At 41.8% G+C, this 21,407-nt stretch overlaps 3 protein-coding genes across 3 annotated transcripts; 2 read left to right on the top strand and 1 right to left on the bottom strand.

The window, feature by feature from the left end:
- Positions 1-4,486: 4,486 nt before the first annotated feature.
- Positions 4,487-9,926, bottom strand: pfdn6 (prefoldin subunit 6). Its single transcript, XM_083652325.1, has 4 exons — positions 9,748-9,926; positions 9,435-9,505; positions 9,216-9,340; positions 4,487-4,779 (listed from the first exon to the last, which is right to left on the bottom strand). The coding sequence occupies exons 1-4, from the start codon at positions 9,809-9,811 to the stop codon at positions 4,659-4,661; spliced, it is 381 nt and encodes a 126-aa protein (XP_083508451.1). The 5' UTR covers positions 9,812-9,926; the 3' UTR covers positions 4,487-4,658.
- Positions 9,927-10,020: 94 nt separating this feature from the next.
- On the top strand, positions 10,021-13,708 carry mmgt1 (membrane magnesium transporter 1). Its single transcript, XM_083651598.1, has 4 exons — positions 10,021-10,140; positions 10,489-10,541; positions 10,640-10,743; positions 11,527-13,708. Exons 1-4 carry the CDS (start codon positions 10,062-10,064, stop codon positions 11,681-11,683), a joined length of 393 nt encoding a protein of 130 aa, XP_083507724.1. The 5' UTR covers positions 10,021-10,061; the 3' UTR covers positions 11,684-13,708.
- Positions 13,709-13,966: 258 nt separating this feature from the next.
- Positions 13,967-21,246, top strand: LOC310789854 (transmembrane emp24 domain-containing protein 9-like). Its single transcript, XM_083651553.1, is given in 6 exon segments — positions 13,967-14,036; positions 14,039-14,191; positions 15,981-16,081; positions 16,779-16,904; positions 17,163-17,309; positions 17,771-21,246. Coding segments are annotated over 6 exon segments (735 nt in total). The 5' UTR covers positions 13,967-13,978; the 3' UTR covers positions 17,921-21,246.
- Positions 21,247-21,407: the final 161 nt, after the last annotated feature.

The following is a 21,407-nucleotide window of genomic DNA, read 5'->3' as shown; positions in this document are numbered from 1 at the left end:
GAGGAACTTCTAGAGATGTTTATGATGCCAACTACAATGCCAGCGAAGGATGGACTGATATGAAAATTTTGGCTGATACGATAACCCAATATTAACATGGCTGTTATGGCCATTGGCTGATAACTGATATTTATCACGGTCATATTAAAACAAGTTTCAATCAATTTTGTACATACTGAAAAACATGTAAACCCTGTAAACAAATTACTAACATCGGCCAACCAATATGATTGCAGATATATCGTGCATCCCTAATGCCAACTGTGTAAAGAAGATGTATCTTATAGTAGGCTATATCTTTCTATCCTATGGATACATTTGTACAGTGAAGCTATTTTTGCTATTATATGTTCATTTGTACCTCTTGTGCTTGTGGAAATGCCTCTGCAAATTTAAACTGCACCAACATTTTTTTTAAAGCCAGGCCTTTTCTAAGATTGAGACTTTTTGTATTTGATTTTTGCCTTCTTTTTTTTATACAAGGCTACTATGTGCATCAGGTATGCTACGTCCATGTTTTGCACATCCATCCCTAAATGTTTTTTGTTTCGTCTGTTTTTTAGGCAGAGAAGTGCAGTTTTTTTGCAGTTTCTAACATTGACGCTTGAATGTATTTTGATTTGCATTATGCTTGTTGAGATGTAAATAAAACAGCATGCCATGAATTATTTTTACATTACCAAGTCTCATGCCTCTAATTTCAGTTTGATGATGGATGCAGTTTTATAAAAGGAGGGCTCTGCAAAACACACTATCATAACACTTGTATATCTCACATCAACCTTGAACTTTATTTTATATACGGTTTTAACATAGCAACATAAACATTCTAAATTGCACCTAGCTTACTTCCTGTTACAGTGTTTGCTTGTTTTCAAACTGTTCCCTAGCAACACAATTCCATGAAAACCATCTATAAAAGTTGCTTAAAGGTTAATTCTCTCCTTCTGTCGTCAATGACTGCACCATTTCCTGACCCATCAGCCAAGACCTGTGTGAGATACTTGAACAGTCTCAACAATTGCACACTCCCTAGAGGAGAAAGGGGGTCATCTGCAGGACAGTTAACACATACTTTGGAGGTTGATAGCATGTATGGCACATTCAAGTGAGCTTTGAGATGTTGATGGTGGGGAATCTATTGCTGCTATGATCTCAAGTGCAGTTTTTTCTCATGTAGAAAAGCACACAAAGAGGCACTCCGGTGACCGTTCACACACTGTCCAGCATCCAGACAGTTCGGGACATCTTCCAATCTACAAAACCACTTAAAATCAGGGATAGTCTCTGCTGGAAAACAGTGTAGACATGCATTGTGTTTCATCTGTTACAACATCCTCAATAACCTATATGAAAATGAAAACCTTTGACCTTTCTCACATTAGATGAACTAAATGTGTTGTATCACCATTCCACCCACTTATATGAGAGTGAGATGAAACTCAAATCTTGGTCACACACACAGACACACACACACACACACTTGCACAGGTTGATTAAAGATTATGGATTGATCAGTTGCAGATTATGGATTTTGTTTAAACAAATACATTTCTAAATAGATGAAACAGTTGGCATAGCCTATAAACATTCAATTTTTACAAGTTCAATTTGTCTGCCTTTTTGCATAGCCTAATTGACCTAAGTGACTTGCCTCCAGAAAGTGCTCAGCTATTTTAACACCTACTCAAACTGTGAAAAGGTGCTGACTGTGGCCCATTACAGGCCTGTTTGTGCTGAAGGGGGCGATAGAGAGGCAATCAGCATATCTATCACTATCAGTTGTTCTGCATGCTCTTTCAGAGACAACAGGTTGATTAATGTGGCTGAGCCATTATAATAAAAACATTTTTGCATTTCAGTTTACAGAAATCAATGCCATCTTGATAATGGGCTACATGCACAACTCCACTACTTCCTGAAATTAGTACAGCTTCTTTATTTCCTGTCATCACTATTGGATGAACTGATTAATGTCAGGTGTGCTGCAGTCACAACAATGGTCAGGCACACCTGATTAATCAGTTCATCCAATAGTGTAGGACAGGAAATAAAGAAGCTGTACTAATTTCAGGAAGTAAAGAAGTTGTGCATGTAGTCTATTCCTGTAATAATCCTTATAACTGGAATTTTCGATTGCAGCATATTAAAATCACACATTTAATAGTCAGGGGTGATTTTAGAATGGGGTTGCTTTATTTTTCAGGCTGGTTGCTTAAACATTAGGCTATAATACTATATGGAATTAGCCTACTTTCTGGTATTTTCGTCCGATGTGGTAGGCTATAATATTTCTATAATAGGCTATGGTTGCTGATATTTCCATGGGTCTAGTAGCCTATAGGCTATTCTTCTAAATATCTTACTCTTAAAGGGATAATATAATGGGGTTTTGCCATAGATGAAGTATAGTATCCTATGCTAAATATGGCACAAATGACCATGAACCATCTGAACTGAGGTAGGTGGATGGATGGCAGCATTCCTGTTTGTCTCTCTGACAACATCCCGCATCAAAGGAGGTCCCGCAGCGCTGATCGCACAGGATGCTCTTTTGTGTGCTGTTAAGCTTCTGTCCCCCCGGAGAAAAGCCCATAGGACTGAGTAAATGAATTAAACTGGGAATCAGATTAAGGTTTCATTTGAGGAGCATCTGTCTAAATGAAGATTAAATGGTTGGAACTGCAGAATGTAGCCTATTGTCAGTAAACTAGTTCGGCTACAGCCTGAGAGAAATACAGGGATTAGCATTGCGGATGCATCTACTTTAGGTTTCCAGTTTGAGTTCCAACAGGCGCTCAGGCAACCCGAACTAAAGACTTAAACTTTGACAGAATTACATTTACAGTTTTGCAGTCAGAGACTAGCCAGATAGACAATCATACGCTATGATTCATAGGCTATGACTCTAAAGACCATGTTAATTAACAGCTGGTTCATTCCCACCACAACACGAATAGCCTACACGACGACAAGGTGACAATACTCACATTTTGGTTTCAGCTACAAAAGTGTCAGAACCATTTGGTGCCTGCAGCTCTCATAAGAACGCATGATGGCACGTTCCCTATTAGATCCCTATAGGCTACTCATCTATAGGAATGGGACCCATCTACTCCGTTAATTTCATTGAACTTTTATTGCATTGTTTTTGGTCTTTTTTTGGCACGGGTAAAGTTGCAACCTTGAAAAGAGAAATTCCCGAAGTATTGAGTCGACGCAATGATGATCATAGGTCTAGCATGATATCCCGCGGGACCGATCAGCAGCGCTCTTGTTGTCCACTGTGATGTTGGAGCAGCGCCTCTGGCACGTGTAGCTATAATAAGATAAATTGCCGAGGAGTTTTGTTGTTGCTTACTTTCGCCATAGACCAAACGAGATTTTACGAGATGCAAAGCGGAGTAGCCATAAAGAAGGCAACATCCCGTCTGACACGTGTCGGGCAGATTTCTAAAGACGGAGAGGCTGTTATAAAAGCACTTGGCACCCTAGGGTGTTAATGGGTCTACTGACACTCACGCGTCAGGCGAGGCGATAGGCTCGTGCACGAAAACAGCTTCTGGCATTGTTTTTCCTGGTTACACACATGTGAAACTGCTTTTAGCCCAATTTGATACGATTTAATTTGGAATTTGGAACTTCAATCTAATCTGCACAAGTTGTAACGTGCTCACATTGCATTTAATCTGAAGGTATAGGCGAAATTAAAGTGAGCAGAGGCATTGGATTGCCATGTCCAATAAATCTATAATTATTTCTAATGATAAAATAACTCGATTCTATGTATGTTTGTTTGCCTTGTGAGTAAATCTGTCTGGAATCAAATGGCAGTTTTGATTTAATCTTGACATTAATAATAAACACTGATACCTTTCTTCCACTTCCACAAAACATGCAGCTGGAATGCAACACTGAGTCTATATAGTTGAGTCATGCTGTGCATAATGGATGAGGACATGCAACTTTCTAAATGCTTTATTACTGTGAACCATGCTGACCCGTCACAGACCAAAATCTTCCAACTTCTTTTGATAGGCTACCTATCGCCCCTTTTGATTATTCATGTTGCTTTAATCCTCCTTGGAGGTTGACGATAGGGGAATTGCCTTTCAACTATGGAGATAATTTGCAATTAACAGTGAACAATGCATCACTGCTGCACCCTTTTGCTTTCTTGTTGCAGGAAGAAAAGGACTGCATGCTCTGGGCGGGTCAACATCTGCTCTGGGGGCTGCTGCCTGCCCCCCCAATTAAAGCAAATGTTCTGCAGAAAAGGTGTTCTACCCCACACACTTACACACACACACACACACACCCAAGCACACAAGTAATATACCTTTTAGTGCAGAACCCACGCACAACACATGAGCTTAGTTCACTATTGTTCCATCGTTTCCTTTGATCTTGAATCAGTCCTGTGTAGGGAAATGGAAGACACTCTCCATGCAAGAAACCAGGAGAGTGATAAAGAAAAAGTATGACCTTTCATGAAAAACAAGTTTATTCGTTACAACTAAAAAGTCGCAGTAACACTAAGCACTGCTGCAAATGACAGGAAACAAGGATAATCTATTCAGCAGCCTCCTGTTTATATCGTAGCATTTTCTCTGTGTGTGTGTGTGTGTGTGTGTTTGTGTGTGTATACAGTCATTGGGTCAGACTTTGCCAGCCGCGAGGCCTTGAGCTCTCTGGTACTCCTGCTGTAGAGTGGACAGTACTTCCCGATGCTGCTCAGATTTCTTTTCCATGTCTTTCAGGAGTGTCTCGTACCTCTGACTGCAACAGGGACAACAAAAAGAGGTTAGACTTTTAAAGGAAGCTTAAACAGTTGCAGCAGCAGTAGAGGTACAGTCTGTGGACATTATACTTTCACATAATTATTAAGACTCGCTAGCTATAGCTCAGGTACTTTTGATGAGTGATATGATTGTTTGCCAAAGATATACAATCATGCTCAAGTTTAGCATCCGTTGACATTTAGAACATATTGTTGTGCTACAAAAAAGTGCAATAATTGAAGATTGTTGTCTTGTTTGATATTCCTATCACGGTGCACCGCTTGCACGTGGCAAGCTGCATACTACATTCCAGTCACACAGATACGGTGGTGCAGTGAACAATTCCAGCGCACCTGGGAAGCAAAACATTGAAATACTCAAAACTTCCAAGGTTCAACAGGAATTCGGTGCCTAAATTCGGCACAGGCTGTCGAAATACTGGATTTAAACTGTTGTTTCGCAGCGGAATATCATTTTAACACGTTCACTGCCAATGACGAGTTGACTCGTCAAACACAATCCAACCGTTCACTGCCAACGACGAGTTGACTCGTCAAAAAAAAAAAAAAATTTTTTTTTGACGGTGCTACGTGGATCAATGCCCCCCACGTCTCCTATAAAAATATTGGAAGTATTGAATTAGTATAATCTATTTTACCGACCAACTAAGTGGCGACAGTGCTCTCCCGACAGAGAGAATGCCAACCAAAAACAGCTGCGGGAGAAAGCCATTCTCAAGGAAATGGCTTGGCGATTTTACAGTCATCAGTCACCAGACTCGCCGAGAGCGGCCGCGCCAGCAGAGCAGCACACCGAGAGCGGAGAGCGGTGCTGGCGTTGTGGATTGCAAATTTGCATAATAGATTATGTGTGAAACACACTTTGAAACACCCGCAGAAAGGCCAGAATCGCACGCATTCCGAAAACCCAGAAACGAACGAGCCTCATTCTCATACTGTAGCCTAGGCGAAAACGCTTTCACGCTGCTGCACACGGGCGCACAAGGGTGGGGGGTTCCAAAAATAGATTGGGTGGGCAGCATAAAGCCTAGAATCGCACAAAGCTTCATCAAAGCTCTCAACCGAAAATCCAAGAAACGATTGAGTCCCATCCACAGTCCACACTCGCCACACTCGCCGACGAGGGGCCGCCAGAGAGGGAGGCTGCTCACTGCTCAGACAGGCAGGAGAAACTGGCTTGTGACAAACGCCACCAGACACGCCCACGGAGGGAGGAGTTTAAGGGAGAGGGTGTTCAGAACTATATTGTTCAGATGTCTGATCTCTCACTGATGCCAAAAATAAATGGTTAAAGTGACTGTTCTGCCTGTTTGATTGAATTTCACAAAACTGCGATTATCTCAGCTTCCTGTCTCAGACACTGAAACCATGCTGTACTCAACGGCTAATATCTACATAACTACTAACTCTACAAACTAACTCTTTTAGACAGAGAAAGCACACATTCTATTAGTACTTTTGTGAACTTCGTGTTCACAAAGTCCAAGCAGAAAATTATCCTCGGCTCTTGTAAAATGAGCCAGAATCCTCAAAAAACGGCTTGGCAGAAGCTACCTACAGTAAAAAAAAAAATGGCTGGCAGTGAATGTGTTAACATACTGATACCCGGAAGAGCATATGAATATCTTCAAATTTGCGATAGGATGTCAGAAAACAGGTAATCGTGCGTTCCTTTATCGCAAAATAACTGGGATGTGGAGGCTAAATGACGTCACATCCGTTTTGTTAGCGTTCCATTTGCAGAAAACTTGAGCTGTGAAGTTCACTGTTCATTGGTCAGATCCAGTCGCTAGCCAGGCTAGCCATTGTTAGCAATAACAGTTGATAACATGGCATTTCACAACATTTTGAGCATACAAACACTGCAGCAACATGTCCACACAGATAGAAGTTAGGCAGTGCTGTGTGTACAGCTGATTTAGTGAGACACAAACAAAACAGAAGTGCTAAACAACATTACTACGATTATAACTGCTGTTGTTGCGCGGCACAACCATCTTGGATTTTTGAGGTCAGGGCTGCTGAGGCTCCTACGAGTTTGGAATGGGAAATACCTAGCCTGGGTAAACCCATCCCCAACGTGACCTGCTCTCAGACCTGTTCTCAGTGATAGTGACTGGGAACTGAGAGAGCAGGTCACGTGGTGGCTGGGTTTACCTAGGCTAGGAAATACCAGCTCTGGTGACGTCACCGTCCCAGCTCATGACCTTTGAAGTCGTAAGATTACCAGTTCCCAGTTATAAAGGAGTGCACGATAAGAAACAGATTTATACCCTCGGCACCTCACTCCACGGATAGTAACCTTATGTGACCAAGTCCCGGAGCCAGAGGCGGTGGGGGGGATAATGGGGCTAGTAAGTTAAGTTGTGGACCAGTGATGTCATTTGTGCATGAATGACATCACTGGTCCACAACTTAAATCAAATAAACTCTCAATAACTGTCAAACTAAATGAATGCCTGGATATACTACTGATTTTGTAATGATACAAAGCTGGTAGAAATTTGTCTGAGTGTTCCTTTAAGGTTATGTACAGTATATAACCCCAGTTTTATGTATAATATGAGTGAGATAACTCACCAGACAACCCTTCTAGCCAGAGTGGGCAAGAACGCTCATTGTGAATGGCATCACCCTGCCCGGCCGCTCCTAGTCTTTCCACAGCCTGTGCCGTATTTAGGACAGGAGAAGCTTCCTAGTGCCGACAGGAACCTTGGGAGTTTGAGTATTTCATGACATGTTTTGCTTTCCAGGTGCGCTGGATTTGATGGTTTGATCACTGTGCCGCCGTCTCCGTGTGACCGCATTGTTTGCTCGCTGCGTGCACCATGATAGTGAGATCAAACACACCCTGCTGTAAATTCAGCACAGGCTGTATCATTTTAACCGCTCTGGCTAAATTAAGCCGCTTTCCCACATGCGCTTTGTACCGCTAAATGACCGGAACGTGGTCTAATGCCTTCATGTGTGAAAGTTGTTGTTCCGGTATAAGCGCGACCCCGTCATCGCGGACATTTCACCAGTTTCGAGCCAGTCAGAAGAGCGGTATGCACGATAACGGACACAAGTGTGAAACGGGTCCAGTCATTTCCCGCTATCAGTGGGCGTTGTCTCAGGTGGTGTCTCGAACGTAGACCGGGACATGCGAAAATGACGCTTCCATTCCACGTCGTCAAAATTGTTCAGAGCATCTTCCCAAAATAAATTCCCTCCTGGTCTCTCTCGCTTCCAGATGGCTCTAGTCTCACGCAGCAGCGCAGAGGTACTTAACACTGCCATCATCTGTCCCCGGTTTAGTCTATCTTCATATTCTGCACGATGTTGAGCGGAGAAGACTGCGAACATGAATCTGTTTCTGTTCGCATGTATATCCCTTTCCATTTTCGCCTTAATTTGTCTGCGTCGCTGTCTACGTTTGAGGAAAAAGTGCGTCAGCAATATTATCAAGAGTGGACGCCGGCTCCATGTTTGTTTGTTGTTTTTTCTGACTGGCCTCAGTGGCCTGCAGCACAGTTTATACGTCATGACCCCAGGCCACTCTCCTCCGCCCCCCCCCACCCCCCAACATACCGGCTATTTGACGACTAGATTCCCACATGCGAGCGCTCAGGTGTGAAGGGAAATTCCGGGAAATGTCCGATATTGACTTACAGGTAATTTTCCAGTACGCATGTGGAAAAACGGCTTTACTGGCTTCTGTAGGACTATTATATCTTTGGATATGCAATCGGACGTCGGAGACGGGTAGGAGAGCGAACCTATTGCCTTATGGAAGCCAGTGTGACGCTAGTACGAGTGTATAGCGAGAGAACTAGTGTCACATATGGGGCTATCTGTATATATTCTGTAATATTGTATGTATAGGGCATGTACATATATGATATATGTACATGCCCATATATATATATATATGATATGATATGTAAGCCCTTTGAGAAATAAACAAGATTAGACTACACTTAGGAATGACTGTTAGGTCTGTACACATTTACGGCACCTGTTTACATACTCAGTAGTCTCTCCCCAGACTCAAATATTACGTTGAATCACTGCGCTCTGCATACTACATAAATGAGTCTGTGCCACTTCACAGCCACTTTTGGGGTTTGAGGGCGGGTCTAGAGGGGTTGAAACGGAATGACTGAAAGCTCGTAGCACCAATGAGAGAGCGGTTCGAAAAATGGGCTGGGCCTTCCCTGTCATCTGATCGCAAAATCGTTACTGATTGGGGAAGACTGAATCCACCACTGGCCAATTGAAGGGTTCACTTCCGACCCCAGCTGGCTGAGGGAAAGTGTCCCAGACCCAGAGAGAGCTCTGCAGCATGCAGTAAAGTAGTGTATCAGCCTAAGAAATCTCATGGGTCTGGCGTTGAGACTACATACTCAGTAACAACAGTAACAGTGCAACTCACATTTCTCCATTAATGTATTCTAGCCTTTTTGTGACAGTGGCCTTGGCCTCGTCCAAGTCTTGCTTCACTAGAACAGGGCCAATAAGCTTATAGACTGTGTTTGCAGTGTCCAGCAGTGCCAACTCCTGAGAGAGAGAGAGAGAGAGAGAGAGAGTCTTTAAACCAGGGACAGTGTGTTTTCAACAGGCTAATCACACACACGAGAGAAGGAGCTCTTACCTCTTTCACGATATTATTCTCTGTCAACTGCGCCTCCAGCTTCTGTCTGGCTGACATGCTTTTGCTAACGTCTGCACAACAGACAGGTGTTAGTGACGGAACGTAATCCCTTTTATCGCATACGTTATATGAATAAAGCCACGGTAGGTATGACTAAATCTAGCAAACATTGTTGCAAAATAACTTAACAGTACGTGGAATAGCTGACAGTTTATTGCAAGGATATAGTTAGCTGTCCTAATAAGGCAAGTTAGCTCGCTAACGTTACATGACACGATCTGACACCCATGCATCTTAGCTTGCTAGCATTTACCTTTTTGCATCTGTGTGTATTTCTCTACCTCCGACTGCAGTTTCTTCTGAATGACCTCTGCCATGTTTGTTTGTTTTTGTCAACGAAGCACTGTGTATGGGATAAATAAATAAAACGAAGAACAAGTGGCTAATATTGTCAGGACGGTTGGGATGCTGTTATAAGCTAGATAAGCTAGCTAACAGGAAAGGGGAGTGGTGCTACCGGATGTCACGTGATAAGTATTCCTTCAAAACTGTCGAAGAAGAAGGTTTGTTAATGCGATTGCGACATTTTTACGACAGTGAATTCAGTTCTCATCGTCCTGGTTCAACATGGCTACATCTTTTTGGAAAGGAGTTGTCGGCGTTGGTCTTTTTGCGTTAGCCCATGCAGCTTTCTCAGCAGCACAACGTAAGTTTGGGACATGAAGTAAAGACACACGCCCAGGTCGTTTTATTTCCCGTCGGAAGGCGCAAGCAGGTCGATGAAACTGAGATACAGGTTGGGCCTTTCCGAGCCATCTAGCTATAGCTACTAGATGCTAGCGCAGTTAAGCTCCGCTCAAAATCAATGGAATGGGTGCAAGGCTGAAAGATTTCAATCGTCATGTGAAAATATTGACATTACAACAAGTTGCCGATATTCATTCAGTATGACTAAACATGTCGAGGTCTGTTCCAATTCTTATTTAACGTTACGGTTGGTGTGTTAATCTATTGTGTTAATCTAGCTTGCTAATGTGATTTATTTCCCCATCAGATCGGGCTTACATGCGTCTCACAGAGAAGGAGAACGAAACACTACCGTTCGACGTAAGTGTTTTTTTTATCTCGCTATTTTCTGAATTCCTTTAACGTTACAATAAAAAAAAATGAATTGTCTATTATCATGTCATTCACCTTTTTTGCAGATCGTCCTACAAACTGTGTTATCGTTTGTTGTGACCTGTTATGGTATTGTCCACATTGCTGGAGTGTTCAAAGACATGGACGCCTCTTCAGAGCTGAAAAACAAGTAAGCTTCATCTGTCACGCAGGAGCCTTCACACACACCCTGATCTACATGTAGCCACAGGCAGGGGAAACCTGCAACAATGCTGCCACACGCCAATTATGAGTAAAAAATAAAAGAGAAAAAAAGGTCCAGGCACTTGTATTGTATATTGTTCTAATATTCCACCCATCCAATAAAGGCTTTTATTTTTCTGAATCCATACAAGTGCCTGGACTCAAAATTCTTCCCTTTTTGCTCAGTTCGTAATTCTCATTCAAGAGCACCTGTGGTAATGGAATACCTGAAGCGCTCCCTTTGCAAGACCAGTGCCCTAAAGGTTTAATTCATTTGTACTTAAATCTGGACCTTAGTAGGGGAGGCGATTAAAAGGTGTTCAAATGTCCCAACTAAAGGGACAGTGGCTCAGTGCTGCCTAGTCACAGCAAGAAGGTCTCTGGTTCGAACCCTGGTCTGTCCCAGGTCCTCTTGTGTTGAGTTTGCATGTTCTCCCTGTGTTTGTGTGGGTTTACTTACCTCCCACCGTCAAAGACATGTATGTTAGGATTAATACTCCTAATGTCCTAATAACATCTAGGCTTGTGGACCCCAGGAAGAATAGCTGCTGCAATGCTGTAGCTAATGGTGATCCTAATAAATGTAACCATTGCAAGATGAGTTAATTAGCACCATCTGAGATGTGCAGTAATGAGTGGCATAACTGTCTAACCTGAGTAGCTGCCTGTTCATCTCTATGAGTACAGAAGAATGTTGTGCTGATGTTTTCATAACTTTACCCTCTTTCAGAACATTTGATACACTGAGGAACCACCCGTCATTCTACCTTTTCAATCACCGGGGAAGGGTGCTATTCCGCACACCGGAGCAGGAGGCCTCCTCCGTACGCAACCAGCAAGCCCTTCCCAACCCCTTACGACTACGCAAGCTGGAACATTTCCACTGAGACTGGCCTTTCCTGCCCTCGTGTCATCTTCTGTGCACAGATGAGCTTTTTGGTTAGATGGAGGGACAAAGTGAGAATTAATTTTCCCTACTTTAATTTGTCTTTGTACATAAATTAATATGCTGTTCATGCATCTCTGTTCGTAAAAGTGGTCACCACCATATTTAACACTTGACTGTGCCAACCCCTCAGTTTTTCAAGCAGATTTGTTTGTATATACAGTATGTAATCGCTTCAGAGTCTTAAGGTTTTGAGAGGTCTTCCCCCTTTTTCTCAGCGCTTCTGAGCTGAATTGGGATATTGCTATCCTTTGTTGTGTAAGGGGCATACAATTGTTTGTTACATTAACCACACATAAGACTTGAGCAGCTGTCTTTTTATTTAACGTTGGCAGAAATTATATTTGTTGTATGAACTGATGATCCTTTACGTCTTGGACTATTTCCCAGAGGCATAGAGGCGAATCTGTACATTCTGTATGCAATAAAGAGTTACGGGGTTTGTGTCACTGGAGATCAACTGGAGGCAAGATGTGACAACAGAGAACTGAGTAGTGTTGCAAGTCTAATGATACTGTGAACACATAAGAAAGTAATGGTACATATAAAAAAAAAATCCTCCATTTTACATTTTGTTCAACAGATTGTTTTTAATTTAATGAAAGTATACTGATTTTACAAATGTGTAAGAACCTATTTTTTTGTACTTTTATTTAGTTTTTTCGTCTTCCCCTAGTTGGGATGCCATCTCCTTCCTAACTAAAAGTATAATTAAATGAATCTGCAAACTGGAGGAGAGGGAGGTTGAGGAGCAGCAACGCTTTACCTTCCTGACATCCTGCTTGCTGAATGGGAAAAGTGTGTACTGTAGGTGCTAAAAATTATTAGTGAAAACCTTGTTCATGTGCAGAAAACATCTTGAATCACAATGACTGCTGAGATTGTGCCTGTGAATGAAGAATCAGGATGTTCCGCAAATGTAGATCATGCATAGGGAAATTTGCATAGTTATTTTACATCTTTATCTAAGGAAGTTTTAACAGGACAGACGTGTACTATTTGGTGGATGCATGTATCCAAAGTGGCTTATACAGTAGAGCCGCAAATGTTTTTATTTTGGTGGTTTCATGGAAACCGGGTCACGTCACTGAACACGGGATGCACAGCAGAAGGCATTCAGGGCGTTATCCTGTCCTGCAGTTGCCCTGCATCTAGTATCTCCCAGGCTGAGCCACAGGCCTTCATAGGTCAGCTGATACAAGTGTCACTTCACTGCTTTAGCTCTCGTCTTTAATGGCTGAAGTACTTTTGCTGCATCTTTGTGTTTCTTTTTGGAGTAGCATTAAAACACGTTTGACTGAGGATTCTAGCTGAGACATTAACTTATTTGACCTCCAACAATGACAATAGTTATAAATAGGTTATGGTCATGGTTTTAGCTATTTTAACCATGCATTTGTGACTATAGCACTTTATCTGATTATAGAGATATTCAGTCAAATTAGTTGTTGCAACTTTGATTTACTCACATGCAGTTGATTTGTAAATTACATTTTTCTGACAAATTATAGCCTATTTCATATGGTTTTGTATTTACTTATTTATTAGGAATTGATTTAGTTTTATGTAAAGACAGTTTTGGTTTTCCGTTGATGGATGTGTTGATCCATCAAATGTAATAATTTAAGAAAGCTGAAAATGTACTGTCCTTTCGTGTAAATGTAGCCTGATATCAGACTGAATTGTCACTTCATTACACTCCAGTCACACATTTCAATATTGTATTTTTAATTCTACAAATCAGTCTTACAGAATATACATGATGCATTTTTAATGTCTCTTGTATGTAATTCTGACAAGACTAAGGCCATACAGTCAACATGCTTTTGCCTCTGTTGATATTGCTTAGTCATTATTCAACTGCAGTAGTGATTTAAAACATGTGATTGAGCTACATTGGATCAAAGATGACTCCTCAAAACATTTGGCCATGACATACATTTTAGACCTGTCTGATCGATTGAAATGCTAGTTTTGCTTGTGGAAAAAAGATATGGTATTAATAATAAATCATATATTGGAATTGGGACTATTCTGGGTTTGTTTGTTGTCACATCAACACCATACTTGAGTTTACTTGATTGTTTTCCAGACTCTTGTCATAGCAACATTTCTATCAATCAGTCAATCTAATGATCTCAATCTCCTTTATTATGTCAAGGCCCAAAATCTTTAAGACCAAGAACTACAACACCCATCAGTATCTTGCGGTGCGCTCATTGGCCAGACACGAACGATGGCTTACGTGGCACTGATGGGTCTGCGCAGCCGCAGAAGAGCTCTCGCCCGGCTGGCAGAAAGATGGTGGCCGTCAAGATGCAGTCGTGTGTGTTGTCAGTTTTACTTTTGAACGTTTTCTACAGTCTCGTCTCCTCCCTGTACTTTCACATAGGAGAGACAGAGAAGAAATGTTTTATAGAGGAAATCCCGGACGAAACGATGATAATCGGTGAGTACATTGATGAATTAAGTGACGGGCTAACGCTAGCTGCTAGTAGTTAGCTCGCCAACTTTAGCTACTTAGCTAATCGGCTAGCTTCTTGTCAGCCTTTCAGTCTCATCCAGGAAGTCTACACAAATCACTGTGTATTCTCAAATGTGTCGCTTTATATGATATAGAGAAGGAATGTGGCTAATTAGGCAAAACCAGACACTAATCTCTCTCTGTGTTTGTTTACTCATACTTGTTGGCTAGCTAGTTAACGCTAATTTACTACACGTCAGCTAGTGGAAGCTCTCAGATGAGGTCAACAACTCTGTGTCCAGGCTGTCTTTACGGCCTGAAACACTCTGCAATGTGCTAATCCGCCTCTATTTGTGTCCAATTAACACTGAATTTAAACGTTCACATATTTGAATTCTGTGGCCTAGGAAAGTTTGTCCCACTCCCATATCTTTGTGAACATGAACAGCTATCACCAGAGGTTAGGAAGCAGATGTCTGCCTGGTACTTGGTGTCATCTGGAGCTGCTCCATACACTGAATGGGGAGCTCACTGCACTGACAGAGCAGCTGTACACGTTAATTGTCTTTATATGTTCTGATGGTTGGATTATATGCCGACGAGTTGACCTTACCAGAAGACTTCTCCAACCATATGGAAAAGGCACTCTGAACTCATGTTCTGCAAGGTGTGCCCCCCATGCAAACAGAGACAGAAAGGCATGAATCAGGTCTAGTCTGACTGCCTGTTCAATTCTTCTCAACCATGTCAGGAAGTGGTTTGGATGTCACAACTTGTCGTTTTCAAAAGCGTCGTCTGGTTGAACTTGCCAAGAGTTAGTTGTACTGAACAGAGAAGGAAGGTAGAGCGACACACACCTAAATGGTTCATTTAGCGACATAAATACCAGCAGGGTGTCCTCATTTTCACATAAGGAAGATGCCAGCGTGGACAAAATGTGAACATGTGTGAATCTGTGGTTGATGGTTTGGTGGCAATCGTGGCATGCACGGGGCAGTAAGGTGGCGTCCTTCACCAGAGGAGCTGGGTATAAACCCCAACCCTGCCCAGGTATCCTAAACCTCACACACCTACTGTAGGGCTGCAACTAATGAACAATTATTTTCATTGTCGATTAATCTGTAAATTATTTTCTCTGTTAATCGATTAGTTGTTTGGTCTATAAAATGTCACATTTGTTTCTGGTGCGCTCACTGTGAACAGGCAGCATTCAACTCATTCATCTGTTTGAATGATGTTTGCATACAGGGCGGCGAGTTAACACCAAACACCAGACAAATGCTGGTCAATCTCTGTGGCAGGTTAGCAGCCAGCGCAGCACAACTCCATCCAAATTTACTGACCTTGCTGAGGTGTCCTAAGTAGTAACCCACACAACTTGGGCTGTAACAACTAAGATTTTCATTGCCGATTAATCTGTTGATTGTTTATTTTCTCTGTGAATCGATTAGTTGTTTAGTCTATATAATGTCAGAAAATGGTGAGAAATGTGTTGCGCTCACTGTGAATGGACAGCAGTGATTACATTCAGCAGCTCATCCATCTGTTTGAGTGATGTTTACATACAGGGTGGGGGTTAACTCCAGACAAATGCTGGTCAATCTCTGGCTGTGGCAGGTTACCAGCCAGCACCTAGAGGCTCTACTCTGCTTTCTGGCTGCTAAAATAACTAAAGTGCAGCTGGTAGAAGAACAAATTAATTCCCCACCCTGCAAACAGGATCAGTACTTAGTCCCATTCTCTGTTGTTCTCTCTCTTTCTCGCTCTCTTCCAGGTAACTATCGGACTCAGCTCTATGATAAGCAGAAGGAGGAGTACCTGCCGGCCACCCAGGGCCTTGGGATGTTTGTGGAAGTCAAAGATCCTGATGAGAAGGTTCGTTCTGAGAACTTCTGACCGAGACAACTAGCTGTTAAAAACAAGTTTGGTGTCCACTAATTTGGTGCCCACATAGTAATTTTTATTTTACTCATTACTTTACTCTTTACGTTTCTCATTTGTAAAGCACTCTGTCACTGTTTGAAAAAGTGTTTATTATAAATAATAAGTATATTTGATAATATATTTTCCTCCAGTCATTAAAAGTAACATCAAACACAAAATAAAAATCATTAATTGGTGTTGTGAATTATCCTGCACATGGTCTATAAATAGTCTTTCAATCGCATCATATGGGGATGAAATACTGTTTGCAAGTTATTGTGATACACAATTCTGTTGTCTGAATTATTGATAAAAATGTAGAAGAAGAACGTTGTTGTGCTCTGATGACTCAGTGTTGCTGCAGGTGCATGTAGCAAACTGCAGATGTAGTAAAAATATTCTGCACATATCAAAATTACAGTTTTTGGCAGCATGCGTAATTTCTCTGGCATTTGTACTAAATTATTGATAAAAGCAATAAGCAAATACTAATCAAAATATCTCACAAATTGAGATCCGAAAAACAAATAAGGGATTACCATGCAGTCCAGTGCATGTCTCAATGCTGAGATTCATTCTTCAGATTATCAGCAATAATTTAGGTTTAGTGGCAGGTTGAAAGTGTTGCATGTGTGTGTCTGTTCCTCAGGTGATTCTGTCACGGCAGTACGGCTCAGAGGGACGCTTCACCTTCACCTCCCACACACCAGGAGAACACCAGATCTGCCTGCACTCCAACTCCTCCAAGTTCGCCTTGTTCGCCGGAGGCATGCTGGTGAGTGGCTGCAGCCCAGCAGAGAGTTCTGTTTATTTCTGTTTATTTCTGAGACGCGTATTGCTCCAGCAATACCATTGGCTGCTAGAATGTAAACAACAATTTGAAAATGTCATTACAAAGGGATAATAATATAATTTGGATGGTGATGGTCCATAGTCTCATTTGTGATTACTACAGCAGAATAACATGGAGCTAATATTGCAAAAGATGTGACTGTATCAGTCCAGTTGTCTAACCCCCCCCGTGTGGATACAGAGGGTTCACCTGGACATCCAGGTGGGTGAACACACCAACAACTACGCTGAGATCGCTGCCAAGGACAAACTGACGGAGTTGCAGCTCCGAGTCCGACAGCTGGTGGAGCAGGTGGACCAGATCCAAAAGGAGCAGAACTACCAGAGGGTCAGTGTGTGTGTGTGTCTATGTGTGTGCGGGGTTCCCATGGGTCCTTGAAATCCTTGAAAGCTTGTGAATTTGAAAAATAAAACTCAAGGCATTAAACATTTTTGAAAAGAGGCATAGGTCATTGAAACTGCTTGAATTTAAGGTTTGATGTTGAAGGTGTGGGACTTGGGACTTGACTTGGGTTCTGGTGACTTGTGACTTGAATCTGACTTGTACTTTGATGATTTGAAAAGGTTTCTAAAGTCTTGACTTGAGATTAGATTGAATGTGATGAGATTTACTCCAGCAGATGACTGAATTTAAATTCTGTTTTATGAATTTGTATGGAATGATGGACTCTTGATTTGAGCTGACTTGAGTTGCTGTTCTACATTTAGACTTGAGACTGACATTATAGACTTGACGATCTATACTTAGACTTGGGACTTGCCTTGACACTTGTGTGTGTATGTCCTCAGTACCGCGAGGAGCGTTTCCGGCAAACCAGTGAAAGCACCAACCAGCGGGTCCTGTGGTGGTCCATTGTCCAGACGCTCATCCTGGTGGCCATCGGCTTCTGGCAGATGAGACACCTCAAGAGCTTCTTCGAGGCCAAGAAGCTGGTGTAGTTGTGTGAGAGTGTGTGTGTGTATGTGAGAGTGTTTGTGTGTGTGTGTATGTGAGAATGTGTGTGTGTGTGTGTGTGTGTGTGTGTTGGTCTCCTGTTGATTCATGCAGTACTGAGCAGCAACAGTCGATGGAAGAAACTATCGACTGCTAAGGAGACGGGATGCAGAGAAATCCACTTGGTTGATCCGGCTCGAAAACAGATTGCGTTGTTTATTATTATAATTCTTGCCACCCCTGTTTGTAAAAGAAAGAAAGAAGAAGGTTATATTCTATTTATTACACAACTATATTTTACGTACAGCGGAAAATGGTTCTACCCCTTTGATTTGCCCTGGATTTCGTCACGAGGAACCAGCTGCTTTCTTCGTATTAAAACCACTTTCTGCCATTCAACAACTTCTTCCGTTTGTTGAATCCATAAGATAAACTGTAGTTCTTCTGCTGCAGCGGGAGGCAAAACCATCCGGTGGTCCTCTGCCAGACGGGCCGGCCGGCGTGTTTAACATTGTGCTTTGTCAAATTGATTTTTCCCCTGCTCCTCGCCGTACAGAGAACATGACATGTTACTGGCCACTAGAGATCGCCCGAGTTGTTTTGAGTCGTACATAAAGAATAGGTAGGTTTACATGAAAGTCAGGTGACAGTTTTCAGCAAATGCAATTGGTTCTCTCCTCTCCTAAAGTAGTGGTAGTAGATAATCCTGGGTATTTTGCTAGATATTGCAATCATGATAATTAAGTCTCCGTGATTTGGAGAGCGGAGTGTTGTGATCACACCTTTTGCATCTTGCATCAACAGTTTGGCTGTTTTCAACTGCATTGACATTAGGTGAAATGTAATGCTTCAGTATTGCCAAAAGGTCTGATTATTAATGATTAATTGCTAAAATATCACAATCCTACACAGGTAATTAAATCTTTAAGCAGAGCCGACAGTTTCTTGACTGTTCAGCTCTACGTGTTTCCCGGCCAGCGTTGTCAGAATGCCACAATTTTGACTTTCATACCAAGTTTAAAATTTAAAAACTACAGCGATGCCACAGCAGACAAGATGAAGCATCAGTCACATGACGGCTTTAGTTTAACCAGTGAAACCATCTTGTGGAGAACAATCTGGCCAAGAACTTCTCCAGAGATTGAGCACAGAGAAGTGTGTCTTCACAGTCTCAGATGGACTGTGTTCATGACATCACACACAATCTAAGCTCTAATCTGATTCAACCTCTGAATCTTGGTGTTCTCCACAGTCAACTCCGCATCTGATGCTTCGGTGCTTCCTCGGTTTACAAGTAAACTTCCATGATCTTTATGTGTCCTCCAGGGTCTCGTCCTTTTGATTTGGAAATCGTACTTGAGCCATTAGATATCACATCAAAAGATTCATGGAGGACACGAGCGCACCAGAATGCACATTGATGAAGACCGTATACCCGTCTTCTTCATCTTGCTCTTCCAGTCTGTATGTTCTCGCCCTCTGGAAGCCACATTCAAATGTAATTTCCTCTTGCAGAACACATTTGTTGAAAGTATCAAAAGTTTCAGAAAAATTCAACCTTGAATTCAGTCGTAGTGATGTTGAAATTTGGGTAACCATGACAACGCTGTCGTTGGCTCTCAGTTGTGTCTTCAATGTTTTTTGTTTTTTGTGAACAAGCCTGGCTCAGTGAGAATCAGTTTGTGTTTTTGTGTGAGCTGATCTGTTTGTTTTTACTGTATCCAAACTGAATGTACAGTATGTTATATCGGTCTGAGTCTGCATAGTTTGTTTGGGGCGCAGGGGCTAGTTTGTAGAAAGGGATCTGCGATATTCTGAATGAATATTATTGATCATGAGGCACCTTAAATCTGTCTGTTTGACCCAGGAGCCGCTGTCTCATTCATCCCCATCAGATGAGAAACGTTGGTCCTGTCTTGTTGCCATCGATTTCCCAAAAATGTCAGCCTCTGCAGCGCCCCCTGCTGCTGTTTGAAGGGATTTACTGTCACAATTTGAATTTAGACATTTTTGTTTTTCTTCACCGGACGCAGTACAGTCAGAGGCAGCTTGTTCAGCAGCTGGCTCTGGTCAACTTTCTGTATCTGGCCGAGACTAAACCTGACAGTTATTACACACATTCACACTGGCAGCTCTGTCTGACAAATTGCAGTATTGATTATTTTACCATTTTAAAATTGATTTCACATCAACAACTTAAATCGATAAATCCTACCGAATGATGTACGGTCTGCCTCTGATTATGACATTACTTCAGCAGGACAATTAAATATCACTAATTGTCTTTCCGTACAAACACATGGCGATGAAATGGAGATTTTGGGATATCGTGACACATACTTCTGCTGTTTAAACTGATAAGCTCAATTTTATTGGGTGGAAAAAGATTAAATGAAGTATGAAGGATTTTAAAGAATAGTTTTTATGTTTTGTTTGACCTCGCACCCTAATCATCAGCATTCGCTTCAATGCGATGAAGATTCATTTCATTAACATGATTTTGCAGCCATGAGCCATAACATGTTTATAGATATTTGGGGGGGGGGGTGTCAATTTCAATGAGGAATGCTGCAGTGTTAATGTGTTGAAAGCTGTGTTAAACTCCTCACTCCCACACTATGAGGTGCCGGTGAGGAAAAACACTAAATTTCAAAAATGAGAAGTAATTCCTTCAGACAGTAGCTCGGTCTGTGGTCCTGAACCAGAACTGTTGGTGTGTGTGAACGCCTCGGGCTCCAGGAACCAGTCTGACGATCTTGTGGGTTTCCCCCCCTCCTGGATGTTTTCTTTTCTTTTCTCTAAACTTCAGGTAGAATAAACACTGATCCAGCCCTGTGTGTAACTGTAAACTCTTGTACAAAGTGGAAAATTGACCTTCCAAGAGGGGCCTCGCTGAATAATTAGCTTAAACTGGAGGCACGGAAGCAGGCAAACATCAGCTGCTGCCCTCTGAACTGCTCCTGTACAAGTTCACTATAGAAACTAATTGAATAAATCTCTTACTGAACACAAAGACCAGGAATACTTCAACAGTCGGATTTAAAAATGCTTTGATAAAGATGTTACGAGCCAAGAAGTCAAGTCTGTGCTGATATTTAAGGCGGTCTGTATTACAGAAATTGGAAGTTTTGTTTTTATTTTTTTCCTCCCTCTAGAAGTTTATGTTGCTTTTTTCCCCCTTGTAAAATGATAAACTGTTTTTCTGGGTTGGAATTGGAATCAGCTGGTGAAGGTTAGGCTGGGAGAGGGGTTTGATTTTTTTTTTAGAAAGATTCTCTACATGTGAAATCTGTCTAAAATTGCACTCGAAATAAAGTTTTGTCACATTTGGTTTAATGGATTTAGCGTGTGATTTACAGTTTTGCTCAGAATCTTACATTACATGAAGTATACTCCACAGATATACACAGGTGGTTATAAATTAGACTGTTACAATTGTGAGTAAACTATGTAATTTGAAATAAAAATAAAGGCAAAAACTAAGTAATAAGT

This window comes from Poromitra crassiceps, assembly GCF_964638095.1.
Source record: "Poromitra crassiceps genome assembly, chromosome: 15".
NCBI classification, from domain to species: Eukaryota; Metazoa; Chordata; class Actinopteri; order Beryciformes; family Melamphaidae; genus Poromitra; species Poromitra crassiceps.
The sequence above is the reverse complement of the archived record's forward strand: the minus strand, read 5'-3'. Positions and strand labels throughout refer to the sequence as shown.